The sequence below is a fragment of the Podarcis filfolensis genome (genome assembly GCF_964270895.1).
Source record: "Podarcis filfolensis genome assembly, chromosome: 9".
Taxonomy (NCBI): Eukaryota; Metazoa; Chordata; class Lepidosauria; order Squamata; family Lacertidae; genus Podarcis; species Podarcis filfolensis.
The window spans coordinates 27120357-27141236 of NC_139610.1; the positions used below are offsets into that span (position 1 = coordinate 27120357).

General features: G+C 43.2%; 2 protein-coding genes across 3 annotated transcripts in view; one reads left to right on the forward strand and one right to left on the reverse strand.

Annotated features, from left to right (window-relative positions):
• Window positions 1-20880, reverse strand: part of TLR3 (toll like receptor 3) — a gene marked incomplete at its 5' end in the record, with an annotated part of 107415 nt that overhangs the window by 12540 nt on the left and 73995 nt on the right. Inside the window, one exon of one of the 2 annotated variants that reach the window (XM_083630229.1) lies at window positions 899-1393. The exons of the other annotated variant lie outside the window; for it this stretch is intronic. The remainder of the gene's footprint in view (window positions 1-898; window positions 1394-20880) is intronic. 2 annotated transcript variants of the gene reach the window in all.
• On the forward strand, window positions 4891-12780 carry LOC310770289 (uncharacterized protein). Its single transcript, XM_083630886.1, has 4 exons — window positions 4891-5609; window positions 9721-9790; window positions 11456-11615; window positions 12609-12780. The coding sequence occupies exons 1-4, from the start codon at window positions 5515-5517 to the stop codon at window positions 12620-12622; spliced, it is 339 nt and encodes a 112-aa protein (XP_083487012.1). The 5' UTR covers window positions 4891-5514; the 3' UTR covers window positions 12623-12780.

Genomic DNA, 20880 nt, shown 5'->3' on the forward strand with positions numbered 1-20880 from the left:
GCTCTGGTTCACCAGAAGCAGCTTAGTCATGCTGGCCACATGACCTGGAAGCTGTACGCCGGTTCCCTCGGCCAATAAAGCGAGATGAGCGCCGCAACCCCAGAGTCGGTCACGACTGGACCTAATAGTCAGGGGTCCCTTTACCTTTTATATAACCGGGAGGAACCTCTCCCTCCACCATATGCATTCCTTGCTTAGGGTAGAGCACCACTCAGGTTATGAAGAATGCCACAGAAGAATGGTCTCTACTGCCCTATAATTGGCAATGGACTTGTTGCTGCTCATGCATGCATTTATTTATTTTTACTTTTGCTGCTCATGCATGCATTCTCCTCAAAATGCCATCCAATCCCCACCCCAAAGTAACCTGGATTAAATGGGAAGATATATGGAATTAGGACTGGTTTTAAAAAAACCTTCTTCACAGGGCTGCTGATGCTAATCATGATGTCCTCACTGTGGAACTCCAGAGAAAAATATATATAAAAAAATTAAAACCAGAAAATAATACCAAACTATATAAATATATCAGCACTTACCCCAGCAGGCAAAACATCAAGGGAAACCAAGGGAAAGGCAACCATCCCATCAAGACAGTAAGAGCTGTTCGACAGTGGGACGGTCTCCCTTCTTTGGAGTTTTAAAAGCAGAGGTTGGATGGCCATCTGTCATGGATGCTTTAGCTGAGATCCTTGCATTGCAGGGGGTTGGACTAGATGACCCTTGGAGTCCTTTCCAGCTCTACAATTCTATGGTTCTATGACATAGGTATAGTACAAAGGTTGTAATGCCTATCAATTTTAGGGGACCCGGGTCCCTCAAATATCTTATTGGAGTGGCCCCTAGGAGTTGGCAAGTACCACATGAACAGGACTATAATGTAACCTGGTGGCCTCACCTGTGTGTGCTGCAGAAGCCCACCAAGGAATCCATAGTGCAGCTGAGTGTATACAATGTCAGGCTTAACATTCCATATGTAGGAGTGTCCAGTTTAAATAAGGAATCGGCATGTGCAACACCACACGGTTCCGTTCTTCGTTATTTCCCAGGATCATGTTTAAATGAGACTAGAGCCAGTGTGGTGTAGTGGTTAAAAGTGGTGGACTCGTAATCTGGGGAACCGGGTTCGCGTCCCCGCTCCTCCACATGCAGCTGCTGGGTGACCTTGGGCTAGTCACACTTCCTTGAATTCTCTCAGCCTCACTCAGCTTACAGAGTGTTTGCTGTGGGGGAGGAAGGAAGAGGAGATTGTTAGCCGCTTTGAGACTCCTTCAGGTAGTGATAAAGCAGGATATCAAATCCAAACTCTTCTTCTTCTACAACTTTGCAGGGCCGTTGCAGCAAAGTGAGGTTTGTCGGATGGACTCAGAATCCATATTAATCCACACGATGGCTTGATAGGAATAAGAAAAGCAAGTTGTTGACAGGATACCTTGATTCCACACCAGTTTAGGAAAACCTAGGAGGCACGGTATGCAATTGTATTTGTACCGTGTATTCCCCATTAGAATGTGTGCCACATAACTGTGGCCTTCACTCCACACTGTTCTGCAGCCCTAAACTGAATCACTTCACCCAAGGTGAGGGTTGTTTGTTTGTTACAAAAAATGAGAAAATACAGGAGATCACAGCTCTCTGTTCTCTTGGCCAGCCTGACTCAATTTCACTGGCTAATTGGAAGGGGAAGAGAGATTTTACTCTGATACTAAAGCTGTAGCTGATTAATCTACCACACATACCTGTAATGGATAGAGATGATTAGGCCATGATTATTCCTTAAGAGACAACATACTACGGCTATTTTGATTGGGACCAAAATTGTAACTAATAATAATTCATTCCAAAATATGAATGTTTAATATAAAATAGAAGGTAAAAGCTGTAGTTATTTTAAGCTATTAATAATAATAATTAAAAAAGTGGAATAAGTTCTTTCGTTTCCTTGCCTTGCCACTCGAGGCAGAAAATGAAAGAAGTGGCATTTCATGTGTAAGGAAGTATCTTTTTGTATGCATGATACTGTCTGAATGTTGTCCTACACACTCATAAAGAGCTTCCCACTTTTGTCTGGTTTACCAGTTTGCGGTGGGCTTTTTTTTAAAGCATTAAACAACAGTATCAGGATCACTTCCCATTTGAGGCTGCATGTACACCAATGGTTTGTATTCATGTACTGGGATCCACATGAAGTGCTACATAATCGGTTCCAACATTTAACTGTCATTTTTCTGAGTGTATTCATCTCAATGAACTTGGGGGAAATGTGGCTATCCCAGCAAGTGACCTCATGGTGGGGGAAAGCAGGGGCAATTATTCGGCATATATGGCACTTGTCATCTAACTGAGATTTCAAGGCTGTATATCCCTGCATTGCAAGGGGTTGGACAAGATGATCCTCAGGGTCCCTTCCAACTCTATGATTCTATGAGATATCTTTGAGACAGCACTGTGCCTAAGAAGGCTCTCAAATTATACAGCCCTCTAGTTTTTCCTTTCATGTTGAGAAGTTGTCTTTAACTGCTGAAGGGTCCTCCATGGCCATGTTTCTTGAGGTTGCAATGATATTATTAGAAGGGATATGGTATCAGCAGTGCCCTGCTGGTTGAGGTCATGAGGGCATTGCCAATGGGGCCACTGAGCATGGCCAAGGTGTACTAGTTTTCTCCCTATCTTGCAAAGATACTGTGAAAATTTAAGAACTGCATTGTTACAAATACTTAGTACCTTACTAAACTATGTGTCAGGAGCGTGTGCGGGAGCCAGGCCCTGTGACCAGTAGGACTTTGCAGGACTAGGGCCTTCCTAAGTTTGTTCTGAAGAGGCAAGGCACGGCCGCACAGGTGAGGCTGATTGGTAACTCACAGCACCTGGCAGCAAGAGCCAGGTCAGCATTTCCCTTCAGCTCTTTACCACAGCAACATGTTCCCTGCCTTGCTGCATTTGGCTCCTTGACTCCTTGCTTCTTGATCCTCGAACTCCTGACTTCGTGACTCCTTGCTTCCTGACCCTTGGCTTCCTGACTCCTGGCTTCTGGGCTCCTGTTCCTGCTCCCACCCCGCCATATTGTCCCCAGTCCTGACGTCCCCAGCCAGGACTCTGATCGCCCGTGAACCGGACCATGACACTATATGCTATGATGGTAAGCTATGAGATGCCCCCCCAAAAAAGTCTGCACACACTTTGGTATTCAAATGAATTTTGCTCAGAGTAGACCCGCTTTTAATAACCATGACTGAGTTAGAACTATTAATTTCAATAGGCCACCTATAGTGTGTTGTGATCAGAATAATAATGATAATGAATGAGATGATAAAAGCATCGAGCAGCGCGCACAGGCTGCAGTCCTAACCCCAGTACTGCTATAATGATGCCAGTGATAACATTGGTTAAAAACATCTCCTCCAAAGTAAATGGAAAACTTAGGAACACACACACACACACACACACACACTTAGGATGCAATTCTAACTTCACTACTATGGTGATGCCAATGTGATATTGCTAAAAAACATCTCTTTTGAAGGAACTGGGATATTGTGCAAAGAGTACAGGAGAACAACGGAAACATTGAGCCACACACACACACACACACACACACACACACTGATTTCAACAGAAGCCTCCAGAATTACCTCTTCCCTTCCACCTTGCCAGTTTTTCCTCACCCCACACATGTATTCTGGCATAAGTGTATGGTATGCAATCCTACTCATAGCAGACCCATTGAAGTAAATAGGCATGATTGATTTAGGTTCATTAATTTCAAAAGGTTTTCTCTGAGAAGAACTTAGTTGAGTACTGCGATGAATGCTCCAAACACAAATGCAACGCTCCAAATGTACGTGCAAAGAAAGTTGTACAGGATAACTTTCAAATTCAAGAGAAATCTCCAGAATTCTTTCTCCTCATTCCCATTCCCTTACTTGGGGGGGGGGGAATAGGTTTTCTATGCAAGCAAGTGCCCACCTTTTCTCACAACCATCTTGGCAGAGGAGGAAAGATGTGCTATTGCATAAATGGATTAGCCACTATTTCTGCCTCCCTAAGTTTTACAATAAAAGCAATGGGCTTTACAGTAACCCCTGCATAAATGAGAAATCCCCTGTACTATCTGTAGAAAAGTCTGTTCGCTGTGTGTTCTGATACCTTTTCTTCTAGAGAGAAAAAAAGCCCTGTTTGCCAGTATGTCTGACTCTAATGTGGTGTCAGTGTCATTCTCTTGACTGTGGTGAGAAAAGTGTACAAAAGAAAACAAATATTAAAAGGTGTCTCCCAAATCTGCTGAAAATGGGGGGGGGGGAGAGAGAACAGAAAAGAGATTTGCAGGAATGAGTACCAGAAAATGGGGTAGATAGGATGTACCGTAGGTAAATATACATAGGTAGTTGCTTGTGGATGATGTCTGAAATCCTGTGCAATACCTCCATCTAGTGGTTTGCAAACAGTGCTATGTGTCAACATAATGTTTACATGGGTGGAAATCAGTTACTGTGCAAGTACAAACTTGTTTATGTCTGCTTAAGAGCTTAACTGAAATTTCTCAGGAGAGCTTTTCCTGAGCAGTTTTGTTTTGTCCCTGCCCCTCAAAAAAGGCAGTTCTGCACAATGATATTCTCTAAATATCTGCCACCTTTTTTGTGGAAGAAACTATTTCCTCCCTCCTACCTGTTCCTTCCCCCATACCCTGGAATGCTGTAACTCTACAACAGTTTGACTTCACCCCTGAAGATACACTTTTTCAATATATCTTGGGATAGATGGATGCTAACAATAGTAGGTCAGGGGCATTGTGGTAAATGCAAAATGGAGGCCAGACTACCAGCACAGCTACCAACAACACACACACCCCCAAGAAAGACTTAGGAAAAAACAAAGATGTACTGTTGTTGATGGTATTGCATAGAATCAAACTGGCAACCATTGTATCTACTCTAATGAGCTTCTGTGCAGTCAATGAGAAAACATACCACAAATAGATTTCTAGGAGTTCAGTATAAGCACAGGGCCTTCAGATGTGCACCTCATTTCTCACTGACCATGCAGCCCAGCTTTTGCCTCACAGAGGGAGAAAGAGAAATGATAACAAGAGAATTAATGGCACTTTCACAACATGCTTAAAGAGGCTCCTGCTTCAATCAGTCTTGAAAGGAGAATGTAAACTTCTATATTGGCCTAAAAGCTCATTGACAGTACAAGTGCCCCAACTCTACTTGTGCGTTACTATGCTCAAGGATTTATTTCTGCCTGTATTTTTAAGCAAAGTGACCTGATTTGCACTTCCCATACACATTTCACAATTATCCAAGTATTGTGATACAGTGTTTGTCTCAAAATAACAAAAAATGTGTGCAAGAATGTGTGTTTTAGATTAAAATGCATATAAAATGCCCATTTTAGGATAAAATGCATAGAAACATGTTTATTTTGGGCTAAATTGTGCAGATCCTCTGGAGCAGATATAAAAAGCCCCATGCACAGAAACAGTCTTGAAAGCATGATCTATGCTCCAAACAAATGTTGAAGCTCACGAATAAAGAAGCCTGTATTGACAGGGAAAACAAACTCAATCTGTATTCAGCCTGGAACCCACTAACTCTGGGTCTGCAGAGGTAAGCACCTCTGTTGCGTTGTATTTCATTTCATTTCATCTCATCTCATTGTTGTCCCTTGAGATTTTGGTACAAAGGAATTTGCAGCCCACTGTTCTAATGTAGAACCACTAGATGGCAACCTTAACTTTGCACAGAATTTAAGCATGCTAGCACACACACACACACACACACACACACACACACACACACACACCAAATGAATCTGAGGATTTTGTGAATACAGTTGTACCTTGGATCTCAAACGCCTTGGCTCCCGAACGATTGAAACCCGGAAGTGAGCGTTCTGGTTTTCGAACAATTTTCAGAAGCTGAACATCCAGCACGGCTTCTGCAGCTTCCAATTTGCTGCAGGAACTTTCTGCAGCCAATCAGAAGCTGCACTTTGGTTTCCAAACGTTTTGGAAGTTGAATGGACTTCCAGAACAGATTTTGTTCGACTTCTAAGGTACGATTTTACAAGCAGTAAATTCTTCAGGCCAAATAAATGTCATGTTCAGAGTCATACTGAATGGAAGTTTGGCATTAATTTCACCAGAAGAAGGGCTAATACTTAAGAACTGTTGCAACACATATATAATCCACAGATGAAGTTTGTTGAGAGCAATTTCTTTACCTCAACCTTCCCCTACCAGGTGCAATCTTTCTTTCTTTTAGACTATAACCACCATCATCCCCAGCAAATGTGGTCCCAATGGCTGGGAGAAACTGATAAAATACCCCTTCTGCCCCAGAATCTGATGTGGTCAGTTTGCATAAGCCTTTGCACGGTGTCCTTTTCAGAAACGAGATAGGATATTTCGGATAACCAAGAGCTTAAAAACAGTAGTCTCTCAACAAGGGACCAAATGTTCAATCTCTGTGTCTTTTACACACACACACACACACACACACACACACCCTATACTGCAGCACTTTAGCTCTAAAAAGCCCGCTGTATTGTATGTTGTTAATTTGAAAACAAAATGGTGGCTGGGCAAAGAGACTGGGAGGCAAAGGTAGCCAGGTCCAAAGCTAGAAGGTGCCAGAACTCAGGAGTAAAAATAACTTAGTGGCCTTAGAATAAAGTCTTAACTCCTTTAATTTGATCCTACTCAAGGTATTCTTGAGAGCCAGTGTGCTGTAATGGTTTAGACGAGTGTTCACCTAGGATCCTGGAGACCAGAATTTCAGTCCCTGCTCAGCCATGAAGCTCACTGGGTAACCTTGGGCCAGTCACTGCCTCTTAGCCTAACCTATCTTACATGGTTGTTGTAATGGCAAAATGGAGAGAGGGGAGAACAGTGTATGCCACCTTGAGCTCCCTGGAGGAAAGTTGGGGTGGAAATGCAACAATTTTAAAAATTCAAGGAACAGTTACATAACTGTATAACGTGAACTACTGCATTCAAACCACATGAAAAGCATCACAAAAAGCAGCAGCTGTTATACAGCCACTAACTACTTCAAGTGTACTATACAAATGAGTGGGAGCTATCTAAGCTCTTAAAATGTTTCCTTTTTAAAAATAAATTTTATTAATGGTTCTAGAGAGAAAAAATACAAAACTTGATATATTCCCCCATTTTTTAACCAAACCATGACTTATCAATAGATAGAAAAAAAAGACAGCAGGTGGGGGGGAATAAAGAAGGGGGGGAGAAAGAAATATAAAGCACAGAAAACAGGTTAAAGAGAAAGATAGAAAAATAAGAGTCAGAAAGTAAAGAACTTCCAATTCTTCATCTATCCGCTATATTTTTAAAAAAAATCACTTCGTCCAATCCATTATAACACCCCACAAGCTCTTAAAATGTTTTCAGTAGGAGCATGGAGGGAGAACATTATGTCTAACTCTGATAAAGTCTCAATGCTTTATATTTATCTATTTATATAAATTTGTTTTATTCAGCAGTAAAAAAAACCAGAAACCTTCCCAAAGTGTTTTGCAAACAGATACATACAAAATAGTATATTAAAACCAACTAAACCAACAATACTTCTATTAATTTAAACATTGCTGAAACCAGCACAAAGCCCACAATAAACTGCTATCAACAGACCACACCAAAACCACAAAACAGTACAATTTCCAATGGTGAATCATTTTGTGTATTACTAAGAACAACGGAAAGAGCCACACTTCTGAATAAGTTAAGTATCAGTCTTGACATCTAGGGGGACCCAATCCTTGTCTATAAATTCATTTAAAACACTAGACTGTATTTCATCTAAGATGCCATCAGAACTGCATGCATAAGTAGATCATTCTTATCTATGAATACAGCAGTGAAGTGAAATGTTGCCTCTGTGTATGTATGGTTGCACTGTGCATGCTGTCAAATGGAATAGCTGTCAGAGCAAATTCATTTGAGAGCTTCAAGCCTCGAAAGCCTCCATTTACAACACAATGCATCCCATTTTTGCTGACACTCTTATGGTTGTCATTCCTCCCTACCCTTCCCCGTTACTGCTAATACAACCCTATTTTCCCCTGTCTAAATTAAACTGTAACAAACTGATTGCCAAGAGAACAGGCCAAGGTCAATGCTCGGAATATTAAAACAGGAGGAAACTAATCTCAGCCCTCACTCTAAAATAAAATGTTATAAGAAGCCTGTGGGTGTTTATTCAAAGCTAAATTCCACTATGCTCAGTACACCTTCCCCCACGAACATTTTGATAGGATTGCAGCCTTGCAGTGCAATCACATGCATGTCCAAGAGGTAAGCTTCAGTGGACTCTATGTGGCTTACTTCCAAGTTAGGGGTTGAAGCATTGCAGCCATTGTTTCTAGACTGTCATACTAGAGTTAGAAACACAATTTCTACCTGAATCTTCCCAGCTCCTATTCCGTGAAGAACTTTGGTTTACTACAAAACCACAACAAATGTGTCTTTGTAAATGGGCATGGCACCATGCACTTAAAACGGCAGGTTTTTTCTTGCTACATCCACTCCAGCATGGTTATAAACTGAGTATTGGTACCACATTTTTCTACATGTGTCCATGGTAACCCCTGGTAATGCTATCCCGCCTCACAACATATGAGCAAACCCAAATATTAGTCACAGAAAGCAGGGGACAGACAACGCCCCCTCCATCCCATATCACTTATGTTTCTACTTAATGATAGTTGTTATAAGGCTTATAACAATAATCTATTAAATTGAGTTGGGTGTTGAACACAAAAGCATTTATCCCCTGTAAAAGCAGCAAATATTTGTCCTGTGCTTACAATAATGCAAGAGTTGCAATCGTACCTTGGAAGTTGAACAGAATCCGTTCTGAAAGTCCATTCAACTTCCAAAAAGTTCGGAAACCAAAGCACGGCTTCTGATTGGCTGCAGGAAGCTCCTGCAACCAATCAGAAGCTACGGAAGCCCCATAAGACATTCGGCTTCCAAAAATAGTTTGCAAACCGGAACAGTCACTTCCGGGTTTGCAGGGTTTGGGAGCCAAACCAAGAACTAAGCTGTTCGAAAACCAAGGTACAACTGTATTAGGAAGTATAAAGAGTAGCCATAGCAAATGCTTATAAAACACACTGCATTGTTATTTATTTATTATTATTATTATTTATTTGTTTATTATTATTATCTACAGTCAAATCCTGTTTTGAAGTAAATCCCACTTAAAAGCCAATGGGACTAATTCCCAAATGAGTGCATTATGGGCCAGGCCTGCTACTCAGAAGTAAACCCAATTAAATTCAGTTTAAACACACATAGGCTTGCACTCTTGGAGTTTATCTGAGAATGGGTCACTTTGCCCCTCCTGGCAATCTGAAATGGCACCTCTGACAGAAAAGGAATCCTCCTTTTGCACATTAGCCTTGCCATCTCTTGCTTGCTAGAGAAATACTGAAGTAAAATGTCTCTGTGTGAATCAATAACCCCCATGGTATGGTCAAGGTCAGCAAGACCAACACTGGAGTGGATTTGCTGAGCTAGCGCTGGGTGTGCAATTTTCAGTTGCGTGGCTAAACAGTTTTCCTGACATCCCCAGTTTTCTTCTTCTAAGTTGTCAACACTTTTGGGGTTGGAGAAAATGCACAGAATATGCTTCTTTGAACCAGCCCTGCTTTTTCCACTTCATTTTCTGACACCCATAAATGTGTGTACCTTAACAGATTGATGAATTATGCACCAGGGGAAAATAATAATAAAGGAAGTGAAGTCTTCTTCATTTGCATCATTCCAGTAAGTTACACAGTGCTGTACTTTATCATTCGGGTCACATGAAAACGAGAATTTCAATGTCACAAGTAAAGACCACCAGTATAGTAGCTGATGGGACAATCAAGAATGTCTGAGCATCAAGATTTTCTGAAATGACTGAGAATGACAGTACTGTGACTTTTTATAAATAGGTTTCCATGATAATTCTATATAGGACCAGGAAAGGATTCTTTCTCTAACTCCTCCCCCCTGCAAAGTCATATTGTCTAGTAACATTGGGAGATGTGGAGTTGGTGTCTTCTTGCCTTTCCCTGCAAGATGTGGCTTGGATCTCCTGCTTAAATCACCTTAAGCTATTTAATAGTAGTTCAGTTTCCTGCTTGTGACAACCTTAATCTGAACTGCAGTTGCATAGGTTGCCCTGCTGGGCAGCTATTGTATTGGGTGAGCCTGCCTTTGGGCAGAGGTTGGACTAGATGCCCCCTGCTAAACTCTCAGATCCTGGGCAGCGTGTCACCATACCCCAGCTAGAGTTAGATATTTTTAAGAGTGTTCTGGAATACTTCCAGAAAAAAAATATATCCATGGCATCTCAAGTCAAACTGACCCAGCCTACAGCTGAACACTGTGAATACTGTGAAAACTGTCTGTAGATTTGAAAACACTTTGAAGTGCTCTTAGAAACATGTTCAGTCTTAGAATATTAGACTTTTAATCATTCTAAACTACACCATTATACTGTTGAAATGCTGGCATGATATCATCCTGTGTGGTGTCATAATGAAATATGTATCAGTGAGCAAGCTCCTATGTGCTTATCAAAAACTTCTAGGTGTCGGGCTGGTTGGATGCAGATGAATGGGGGAGTAACCAACTGGGGAGCCCCCAAGGGAAGAAGGCTCAGAGCCTGGGTTGGTGGTGGTGCGGAAACGATGAGTGGTCATAGGGAGAAGACTGGGAGGAGGAGGTGGTGTTGGAAGCTCAAGAAGTAACAGGACTTAGTGAGCTGGGAGAGTTTGTGTCAGAGAGAAGTTCAGAATTAGAGGCAGAGGCAGAAGCTGAAGCAGGAGAGTGGGAAGAGGGAGGCCAAGAGAGAGAGAGATGAGTCAGGCTGGTGCAGAGTCACAAGTGTCTCTCCCTCCTGTTGTGACAAGTTCCCCTCCCCACCCCTTGTCTCCGGGAACCAGAAGAGGCATGAACAGAGCAGAGGAGAGGTTGGGTTCACACAAGCACAGTCTCTGATTGCTTGGAAACAACCCTGAAGACGAGGGAACTTAGACAGATCCAGTCTCAGCAACTGATCCATGGGGCAAGACCTACTAGGAATGAGCTGCTGTGTTCATTAGGCCCGACACTCCACCAAGTCTGTGCAGATCGTGTTCTTGCTAATAAAGAGTTAAATCTAACTTTGAACAGTGTCATTTAGTGCCAACTCACTCCTGACAGAAGGTTAAATGTAGCACATTGATACCAAAACATGTTGACACTGATGGAAATGCTTTAGATGAAGTTTGAGGAAGCTTTTTTCAGCCTGAGGGTCACACTCCCTTCTGGACAACCTTATGATGATCACACACAAGTAGTGGGTTGGAACCAGAGGGAAAAATGGGTGGAGCAACATATGTAAATTTTACCTTTGTATACAGTAGGCCAGTTTCTACACACAGCCCTCTATTCTCCCTCCAGACCCACATGAGGCGGCATCAGAGCCCAAGGACATTTATCAGCCAGGCAGATATATTTGAGTTACAGAGTGTAGCCAGTGATGGCAGTGGTCAAGGAGTGTGGCCTGGGAAGACTTCCAAGGGCCAGAAAGAGAAGCCTAGAAGATGTCCTCCTCTGCAGTGTAAGGCGAAATTCAGCCAGGATGTAGGGCAGGGCAAGGCAGTGTTGCTGCTGCAAAACATAGAGCTCTAAATTTGCTCCAGCAAAGAACAAGCTGAAACCGAACACTTACATAGTGATAGAGTCAGTTACAGCCTGATTATTAGCACCACCTGTACTGCAAGATGCGGTTTGGCTTAAAAGGACCCAACCTTCTCTAGTAACCTCTTGCGATGGAGCAGGGGAAGCTTAGGTCTCCGAGGGTCTTGTACAGTGTAGTCCACAGTCAGTGGATCACAGTGCCACCTCCTTGGGACATGGATGGTCCTGCATGTTCTTCCCTTTAAGGTTCAGACTCCTCTTCTATACCACCCAGCCATGAAGGATCCAACACCTGGTCATTGACAGTGGGTCATATCTGGCCTCTGGTCCTAAGGATTCCTACTCCTGCTTTAGACATTATATAAATATTAGTGCATGAACAGGAATATTATTTAGACAAAAGAAAAGCAGTTTGAATGCAGTTAAATTAGGGAGGAAACAAGAGACTTAAAACACAACATTCCTGTTGTCTGGAGAACTGACGGAACTCAAGAGGTTGCAGCTAGCACAGAATGCAGCTGCTGGATTGGTGAGATGGGACCATGCCATCACCAGTCTTGGAAGTTTTGCACTGGCTGCCGGTGAGCTACCAAGTACAATCTGAGGTGTTAATACTAGCCTACAAAGCTGTAAGTGGCTTGGGGCCCAAGTACCTCAAAGCGCAACTCTGCCAATATCAACCAGCTTCACAGCTCTCCCACTGAGGCAGTCTTCAGGCCCCATGCAGCTGCTTTCAAATTAAACAAATTTTACAAGTTGGTCTGGCTGCACTCCTGGGAGCCACAGCAACAACCAGGTTACTCCAGCATACTTGAGGGTACGTGCTAACATAGGGAAATACTTCAGGAGGTAGCAGCAGGCTAGTAAATCAAAAACTAAATGACTTTCTTTCTTTCTTTCTTTCTTTCTTCAGATGTCTCACAGTAAGTCAAGTCAAATTCCACAGAATTTCCAAATAAAGGCGCTTAGAAACACTGAGCTGCCATTAAACTGTAAGTAAAAGTCTGAAGGACAGAGTTTAAAAGTTACAACATCTATTGGTTAAATGAAACCCAGCACTTGTGAACAACATACCTAAAACTGGAAAACAAATCTCACCTGGTCATCTTTTTTCATCAAAATTAGCTCTGAATGGTATGGCCTCGTACACTTGCTTTGCAGTAACTGAAGGCTCAGACTCACAGTGGAAGGCTTGTGACCTACCCTTGAGCCATGCAATCAAAATTCCTTCCTTTTGTTACAGGCTGGTACACAAAACTACGGTTGCATAATTAAGCCATTGAGCTAAGATTCATGTCAAAAGGATGGAATTTGGACGCTGTTCCCAAAGTGTCTGGCTTTGAGGTGTTTTGCATAGCCCTTTACATGGCATAGCAACTATGCTCCAGTAACTTAGAGACAACATTTTCCAGGCCTCCCCCGCCCCTGCCCGCCTCCACAGATGCACCTGCATAGAGGACTCTGGAAGTAAGAAAGTAAGACTGCCACACAGCTGCGCTGCAATATCTCCTTGATTTATGAACAAAATGTGTGCTGATGTGTGCCTCACATTCACACCAGCACCATCCTGCACAATCTTAATACCTATGTTGTCAGTGTTGCAGCAGCTTTAAATTGTTCCTTGACACCAAGGTTTTGGGCACAGATCCCTGTTCCTAGGCGCTTCTGCAACTGAGCTTATAGCTTAGCATGTGTACCAGAAAGAATTGCTTCCCTGTTTAGCCCTGCCTCCATTTCCTTCCTCCTTTTCTGCTTTCCCTCTGTGGAATTTAAAATGTTAGCTCCTTGGGACAGAGACTTGCCCTCTTATGAAGCAGGGGTGGGGAACTTCAAGCCCAGGGGCAAATGCAGCCTTCTGGGACTCTCTATTCCACTCTTAGGACTCTCCTTTGCTGTGCCCACTTCCCAGGCCACACCTCTCAGCAGCCCTGCTCTGTGCCCTCCTCAGGCACTATCTCCAACTGGAATAATCATGTCTTTTGCTTTCTTTGACGGAAAATGAAATGATGGGGGCAGGGGCATAGCTATCAACTCACAGATTTGAAAATAAGGGACCAGCAGCCTCCAAAATAAGGGATCAGCACCCAAAATAAGGGATTTCCCCAGCACAGGTATGTTCAACTTCTGAGCCCCTCCAATCCAAAGGCAGAAAGCCCTGCCAGCAGCCAAACGAAGCCTCGAGCAGTGGTTCCCACAGCGCAGCAACCTGGCAAAGGGGATGCAGCAAGAAAAACCACCGTCACCTCTCCGCTGGAAAGCACTGAGCAAAGGTGAGTCCCCAGGCAACGTGGACGATTTGATCGGCACAGGGCATGCAAGCTCCACCCCCCAGTCGTTCTTAGACTCCTTATTGGGTGAGCAACAGAGCCAAGCAACACAGTTGGAGCCTCCCTCCTCCCTGGCCGGCAGGGAGGGAGGGAGGGAGGAGCTGCTTCCTTTGAAACCTGGGAAATTTAAGGGACATCACCAATAAGGGACAGTAGCGGGACACAGTGCTGGGATAAGGGACTTTCCCCCCAAATAAGGGACAGTTGACAGCTATGGGCAGGGGTGAGTGAAAATGTCTCAGGCTTTTGGGTAGCTGGGATGTAGGGACATCCATTGTGCTGACCACTCTTGACTTTGACCTGTCTACCCCTGGAATTGGGCCCAGGAAGCTTCTCTGTGAAGAAATGCAATCCTTGGGTTGGAAAAGGCTGCCGCCCACCCAGTGAAGCACAGTGGAAGAAGTGCTAATGAGCTGGTGATGGGGGAAGAACCAAAAAGCCTTCTCTGTGTTTATCAAGTTTTTTTCTCTCCCGTGTGTTGCCAAACCCTGCTTTACAGTGTACAAGAGGGCAAGTCTTTGCCCCAAGGAGCTTACACTATAAAATTCCGCAGAGGGAAAACAGAAAAGGGCAAAGGAAATGGAGGCAAGGCTAAAGAGTCTCAGTCTTCAGTAATTACAGTTTGGAAAAGTCATATCCCTCTGTACATTGTGGGAGAGCCACTGCAGCTTCCCACACTACACACAACTGGTTCCCATGTGCAAGTTAATCATTTGATAACTGCAAGCAGTGACATGGCTGAGAGAGTGACCAATGACAAATAAAAAACAGACACTGTGCTTTTCCATGGAGACTGTTCTTCTGTTCAGCTATGAGTCATCTAGTGTTGAATAACCAGGTGAATAGAATCCTTGTGATGCAGATGCAGATGCGAACCTGCCTTTACTCTTTGCTTTGGTAAATTACTTGCTACTATAAACCAGTGATTGGGATGCGGGTGGTGCTGTGGGTTAAACCACAGAGCCTAGGGCTTGCAAATCAGAAGGTTGGCGGTTCGAATCCCCACAACGGCGTGAGCTCCCGTTGCTCTGTCCCAGCTCCTGTCAACCTAGCAGTTCGAAAGCATGTCAAAGTGCAAGTAGATAAATAGGTACCGCTCCAGCGGGAAGGTAAACGGCATTTCTGTGTGCTGCTCTGGTTCGCCAGAAGTGGCTTAGTCATGCTGGCCACATGACCCGGAAGCTGAACGCCGGCTCCCTCGACCAATAAAGCGAAATGAGCGCCGCAACCCCAGAGTCGGTCACGACTGAACCTAATGGTCAGGGGTCCCTTTACCTTTACCTTTATAAACCAGTGATTAGGTTTGGGCAGTCTCACAGAATACACATGAGATCCTGTGCCCTGTGAGACATTGTTGGGCTCCAGTTCCCATCAGGCCCAGCACCCACGTCCAATAGTAAGAGATGATGGGAGTTAGAAACCAACATTTCTAAACCTGCAGGTTCCCCATCATCCCTGGCAAAGTGCAAGCAAGAGGAATGCAATTCACTTAACATGTGATTGCACACAGCATTCCCATAATACAAAAGCTGCTTGTGCACAGAAGGTGCTAGGCTAAGGTCAACAGACACATGTTGTCCCACCACAAGGCCTTGCATCATGTGCAACTATTTTTCATTGTTAGGGAACATCACAAATGCATCTTTATGAGAAAAGAGCACGAGAGAAAGTAGTCAGTACAAATAAGGTTTGGAAATGGGCAACAGGCAAAGAGAAGCATGCCAAAACTTAAGACTGCAAATGGAAATGTACACTAACATTCTGACAGGCAGCTACACGAAAAGAAAATGGAAATAAAAACACTGCCATGTTCAGGAGAGTTCCCAGGGAAAGAGATTAATTTTGGAATAACAAAATGTTGCTTCTTGGTCTTTTGAAGGAATGACATCTTGATTTATATTATGTTGGCATCTGTGTATGAAGCACAGGGAGGGGGGTGAGAGAGAAATTAATGGGGAAAAGGTATCTTAAGAAATTCCTGAATAATGCAGTACTGCTTGGTAAAAGCTTTCTTTTTCTTTGCAATGCATAAATATTGATTTAGTATTATGTACAATTATTCTAATTATTCTAAGCTCAGTTTTCTTAAAATTAGTGCCATGAATATGACTTACATAGATCAGCCAAGACATCCATATTCAAAAAGTGCACAGAATTCAAGTAGCCATTTAGCCTTCAAAAACAATTGCAGGTTGGCCCATTAGAAAGGAAATGGAAAAGTAACAAAAACCCAATAAAAGTATTACAATGATACTTTTTTAAAAAAGTAAACAAAATTAAACCTGTCAAATATTGTCAGGTGGTGAACAATGCTGTCAGATATCCTGTTTAGATGTTATCTCGACGCCCTGACGTCTTGATGGAATCTACACACATATAAAAAATGCTGTGAAGATGCTTTTTTAAAAGAAGTGTTTTGAAAAATACATTGAATTTTCCATAGCTCACTTTCGCCATCTAGTGTCACATTTGTATATTACACTTTACAACACACTTAAAATGATTTATTTTCAGCTATATAGCTGAGTCCCTTATAATAATAATAATTTATTATTTATACCCCACCCATTTAGCTTGGTTTCCCCAGCCACTCTAGGCGGCTCCCAACAGATTAAAAACAAAATAAAACATTAAACATTAAAAACTTCCCTAAACAGGGCTGCCTTCAGATGTCTTCTAAAAGTCAGATAGTTGTTTATTTCCTTGACTTCTGATGGGAGGGTGTTCCACAGGGCGAGTGCCACCAGTGAGAAGGCCCTCTGCCTGGTTCCGTGTAACCTCACTTCTCGCAGTGAGGGAACCGCCAGAAGGCCTAACCCTGAGGCAAAGTAAGGTGACCACGTCAGACAGCAGGATCTACAGAGGCAGCAAAACCCAATAAATATATTTACTCTCCCCTAGTTCCTGATGTAGATCTTCGCTCACCCCTTCCCTGGCGGGGAGGGTGGGGCGCCATTTTGTGGTTTGCCTCAGGCGCCAAAATATCTTGAACTGGCCCTGCTCCCACTGTGGGGGAGGGCCCTCTGGAGCATTTGAGGGCCCATTGTGATCAACTGGCTTTGAAGATAAAGGCACTCAGCTTCGGACTGATCTTGATTCTGCAGTGGCTGCAGCTCGGACTGAAGTAGCTAGTGCCAGAATCAATGATGCGTTATGGGATCAGTTCCAGCTTATACATTCAGCTGACATTAACAAGGTGCTGGTGGCAACAGATCTATCCACATGCCCTCTTGACACCTGTCCCTCCTGACTTATTAACTCTAGCAGAGGAGTCTGACTGCTGGGCCCAGAACGTGTGTGTATATGTGTAAAATCAATTGTGTGATCTACATAGTTAGGCCCAGCAGGACTTAGCCAATTTCCCATGGTAAGCATAAGGAAGTTTGTGCACCCACAACACACTCTCAAAATTTGAAATATACCACTGGCCCAAAAAGGATGGCGCCCCCCTCTGTATGTTATCCAGTGTATTATCATACAGTACTCTGTATTGGAGATATGGTCTATCCCTGATTCATGCACATGTATGATCCCTGCATGTCCAACTGTACATGCGGAGAGTTCTCCATGCTTTCAAGAACAGGGTTCTCAAACACACAAACAGTCCCCCCACCTGTACATAGTAACAATAGTGAGGAGGTCTTTTTATAAAGTCCAGTGCTCATGCATAAGTTTAGGGGGCAGAGCCTAATGGGATGTACAATCAAAACAGTTACTACTATATTGTCAGCACATAAATAACTGGAAAGGATTGTGGCTGATTAACTTTTGGGGCATAGCAATTCTCACAGAAATGTCTGCTGCAACAGCATTAGAGTTTGTAAACTTTTTAGTACAACTACAGTTCTAAAGAGTCCCAATAAAAACAAGATGGCCTAGTCCCAAGTCAAGGTATCTAAGATTGCCAGTCTCTCTCTCTCTCTCTCTCTCTCTCTCTCTCTCTCTCTCTCTCTCTCTCTCTCTCTCTCTCCCTCTCTCTCTGTGTGTGTGTGTGTGTGTAAAACACACTGTATATTAAACAACCATAGAAAGATTAGACCAGCAAAACTGTTGCCCAGTGAGATTTGATCAGAGAGGTAGCTTAGCGAGAGAGCTCTTAACTGTGGCATGAAAAGGTCAGTCTGAAAGTGATACAGGTCTATTTCAGGACACTCTTTTTAGCCAGGATCACTAGAGCACTTGTATTATGCAACACATGATAAACCTGTAAAAACACAAAGGGCACAATCCACCAGGGACTTCTCCTGTGCAAGCTTCACTAAAATGAATGGCTACGGTGCACCATCCCTACCATGAACTGCAGCCCCCATGCTCTTTCTGTACTTTGTCAGTGGAAATTACTGCAGACACAGAATGCTACCCACAAATGATAATTGATAGAGAAATTTCCCATCCTCCCCACTTCCCAGTATCCCAGTATCTTCTTTTTTCACTCTTGACAACGTAAAGGAAAGCACTGGGTGGAAACTGGATCAGATTGATTTCAGTGACTAAAATATGTCTATTTGCCAGTAGTGTTCTAGCGGGTTAGCCATGCAGCTAAAAAAACAGAGTCTCATGGCAGTTGAAAAACTAACAATGCAGTCCTGTATACCCAGGTATCAGCCCTGTTGACTTTGATGGGACTCATTCCCAGAAAAGTATGCATAGGATTGCAGCCTAAAGCAATATATTGTAGCATAAGCTTTCCTGGTCGTGGGGCCCATCTGTCAAAGTAGTCTCTGGTCCACAAAAGCATACTCTGCAATCCATCTGTTAGCTAGTTAGACAGTACAAACATGTAATGCTTTGGTTTAGCCTGCCACCCACACTTTATTACTACTTCCCTTGCCTTCTCACTCCATTCCCAGCCCTGCCACACTCAAGCATTTGCAGCATCTGCACTAAAACAGCAGAAATAGAGTTGTCAAAATTCACCCCAAGGAATGATCAGAAAGTTGCTGGACGTTAATATCCCGGGTTTAAAAGATAAGCAGCGATGATTCATTTTTTGAATCTCTGCTGCTGAACGGTGATTAACACGTTGTTAATAAGCTAGAGGCTCTGACAGGGACAGCTCTCTAAGGATGAAGCTGGGGTATCTCCTTTCACTCAGCTGTACACTTTGCTCTGTGGTTCCACGGAGTCTTACACTTTGAGTCCCATCTTCATGCCAGTGACAGGCTCCCTCTATGCACTTGGCCATATAAGGCCCACCTTCTCTGCACCTGTCTCACTCAAGCCCTTGTGGTTTGGAACATAAAGGAGACAGGCTGCCTTGGGCTTTTAGCCTGTGGACTTGCGAGGTTGGCTGGGAGCTGGGGAGAAGCAGTTCATCCCACCCAGGAGATCCAGTCATATTTGCACCACCCCAACATAGCCTGTCTAACCAGTATCCCCACACTAGAACATTACATAGGCAACTAATGGAGGGCTGCATGAAACAGCAGAGAATCTATTCTTAGGTAAAAGGGTTTAGCAAATTCATTCCATAAATCAGCTGAAACCACTAAGGCATTTAAGTCAAATTCTGAAACAAGTTCTAAAAACAGCGTATATGAGAAATAGACTAAAATAAACACATCTGTCCCCAGTCTCTGACTATGCAGCCAAATAAAAATATCTTACATAATTTCAGGGGTAAGCAGGCACCCGGAATGCCTTTTGAGTGCCCAGTCCGTCTGCCACACTCAGGATAATATTCAGAAGCTGCTCTTGGCTATAGTACACAGAGTTCAGAGTAGGATACGGGGAGAGTCACTAAGGTATATGGGGACCAAACCAAACTTCCGCATCCCTGAAAATATGTTTATTTTAATTTAACACATCACTCACTCATTCTGCCCTAAGCCAAGTCTTCAAGACAATTTTGCGATCTAGCAAAAATAATATAACATAAAATCCATACCAATCCAGTTAACACATACATCTTTTGAAATGAACAGCTGTGCAGTAAGCAGTCAAGCACATCAACATCACTCACCAAGGGAAGGTTAGAGTTAAAAAAAGTCATCATTCTTTCTACGAGAAATCCCCTATTCCCAATCCACTACAAAACTGCATTATATGCACCTGAAATCATTCCATAATCCTCCATTATCCTCCCTTACTCTGTTGTTTCCCTTGGGTTGTGTTTAATGGTGATGCTACTGTTTTCAGCCATTCCCCCCCCCTTTCACTGCAGCCTCACACACTCCGATTAAATTTGCTCCAGGGAGTTGGGGAACCATCCAGCATAGATTTGGGAGACAAGTGGTGGATCTAAACACAGGGGGCGGGGGAATACTATAAATAAGTCAGAAATTAGATTGTTATAACAAAAGAAAAAAATCTCTATGGAAAATAATGTTTTAAAAATCCCTGCTCTCTGGCGCCATCTGGTGTTGCATGTTTATAGCACATTTCTTTACCAATGTAGCTGAGTCCATGGAGTGCTGCAGGGTGAAGGAGGAATCACCAAAAGCAGCTTCCCTGTTTGGCGGATGGATGCAGCTTGATTCCCCCATTGTTCTTGATGTTGATCTTCACTCACCCCTTCTTTCCTGGTGAAGGCACCATTTTGTAGCTCACCTCAGGTGCTGAAATGTCTTTGGCTAGCCCTACTTCTGAAGTGAGCCCTTCATGTCCTTCTGTTTTGAAGTCTTCTGCTTCATCACCTGAAGAGGATTCTGGTCCCTAACAAAAGGAACTTCCTATACACAGAACTTCAGCTCTGTGTGTCTTTTGTACCTGGCTCTGGTTGGAGATCTTGAGGTTCTAGTAAAACACAAGTATTTAATGTTTTGTATATTCTGGAAGCCACTCGGAGTGGCTGGAGCAATCCAACCAGATGGGTGGCATACAAATAAATTATTATTACTATTATTATTATTATTATTA

What these genes read in the sequence shown, in the direction of transcription:
- LOC310770289 (XM_083630886.1), top strand. Translation starts at nt 5,515, where the DNA reads ATGTTGAAGCTCACGAATAAAGAAGCCTGTATTGACAGGGAAAACAAA. An exon ending in CTAACTCTGGGTCTGCAGAG is followed by an intron (nt 5,610 to 9,720) that starts GTAAGCACCTCT and finishes GTACCTTAACAG; the next exon opens with ATTGATGAATTATGCACCAG. An exon ending in TCTTCATTTGCATCATTCCA is followed by an intron (nt 9,791 to 11,455) that starts GTAAGTTACACA and finishes TTCTCCCTCCAG; the next exon opens with ACCCACATGAGGCGGCATCA.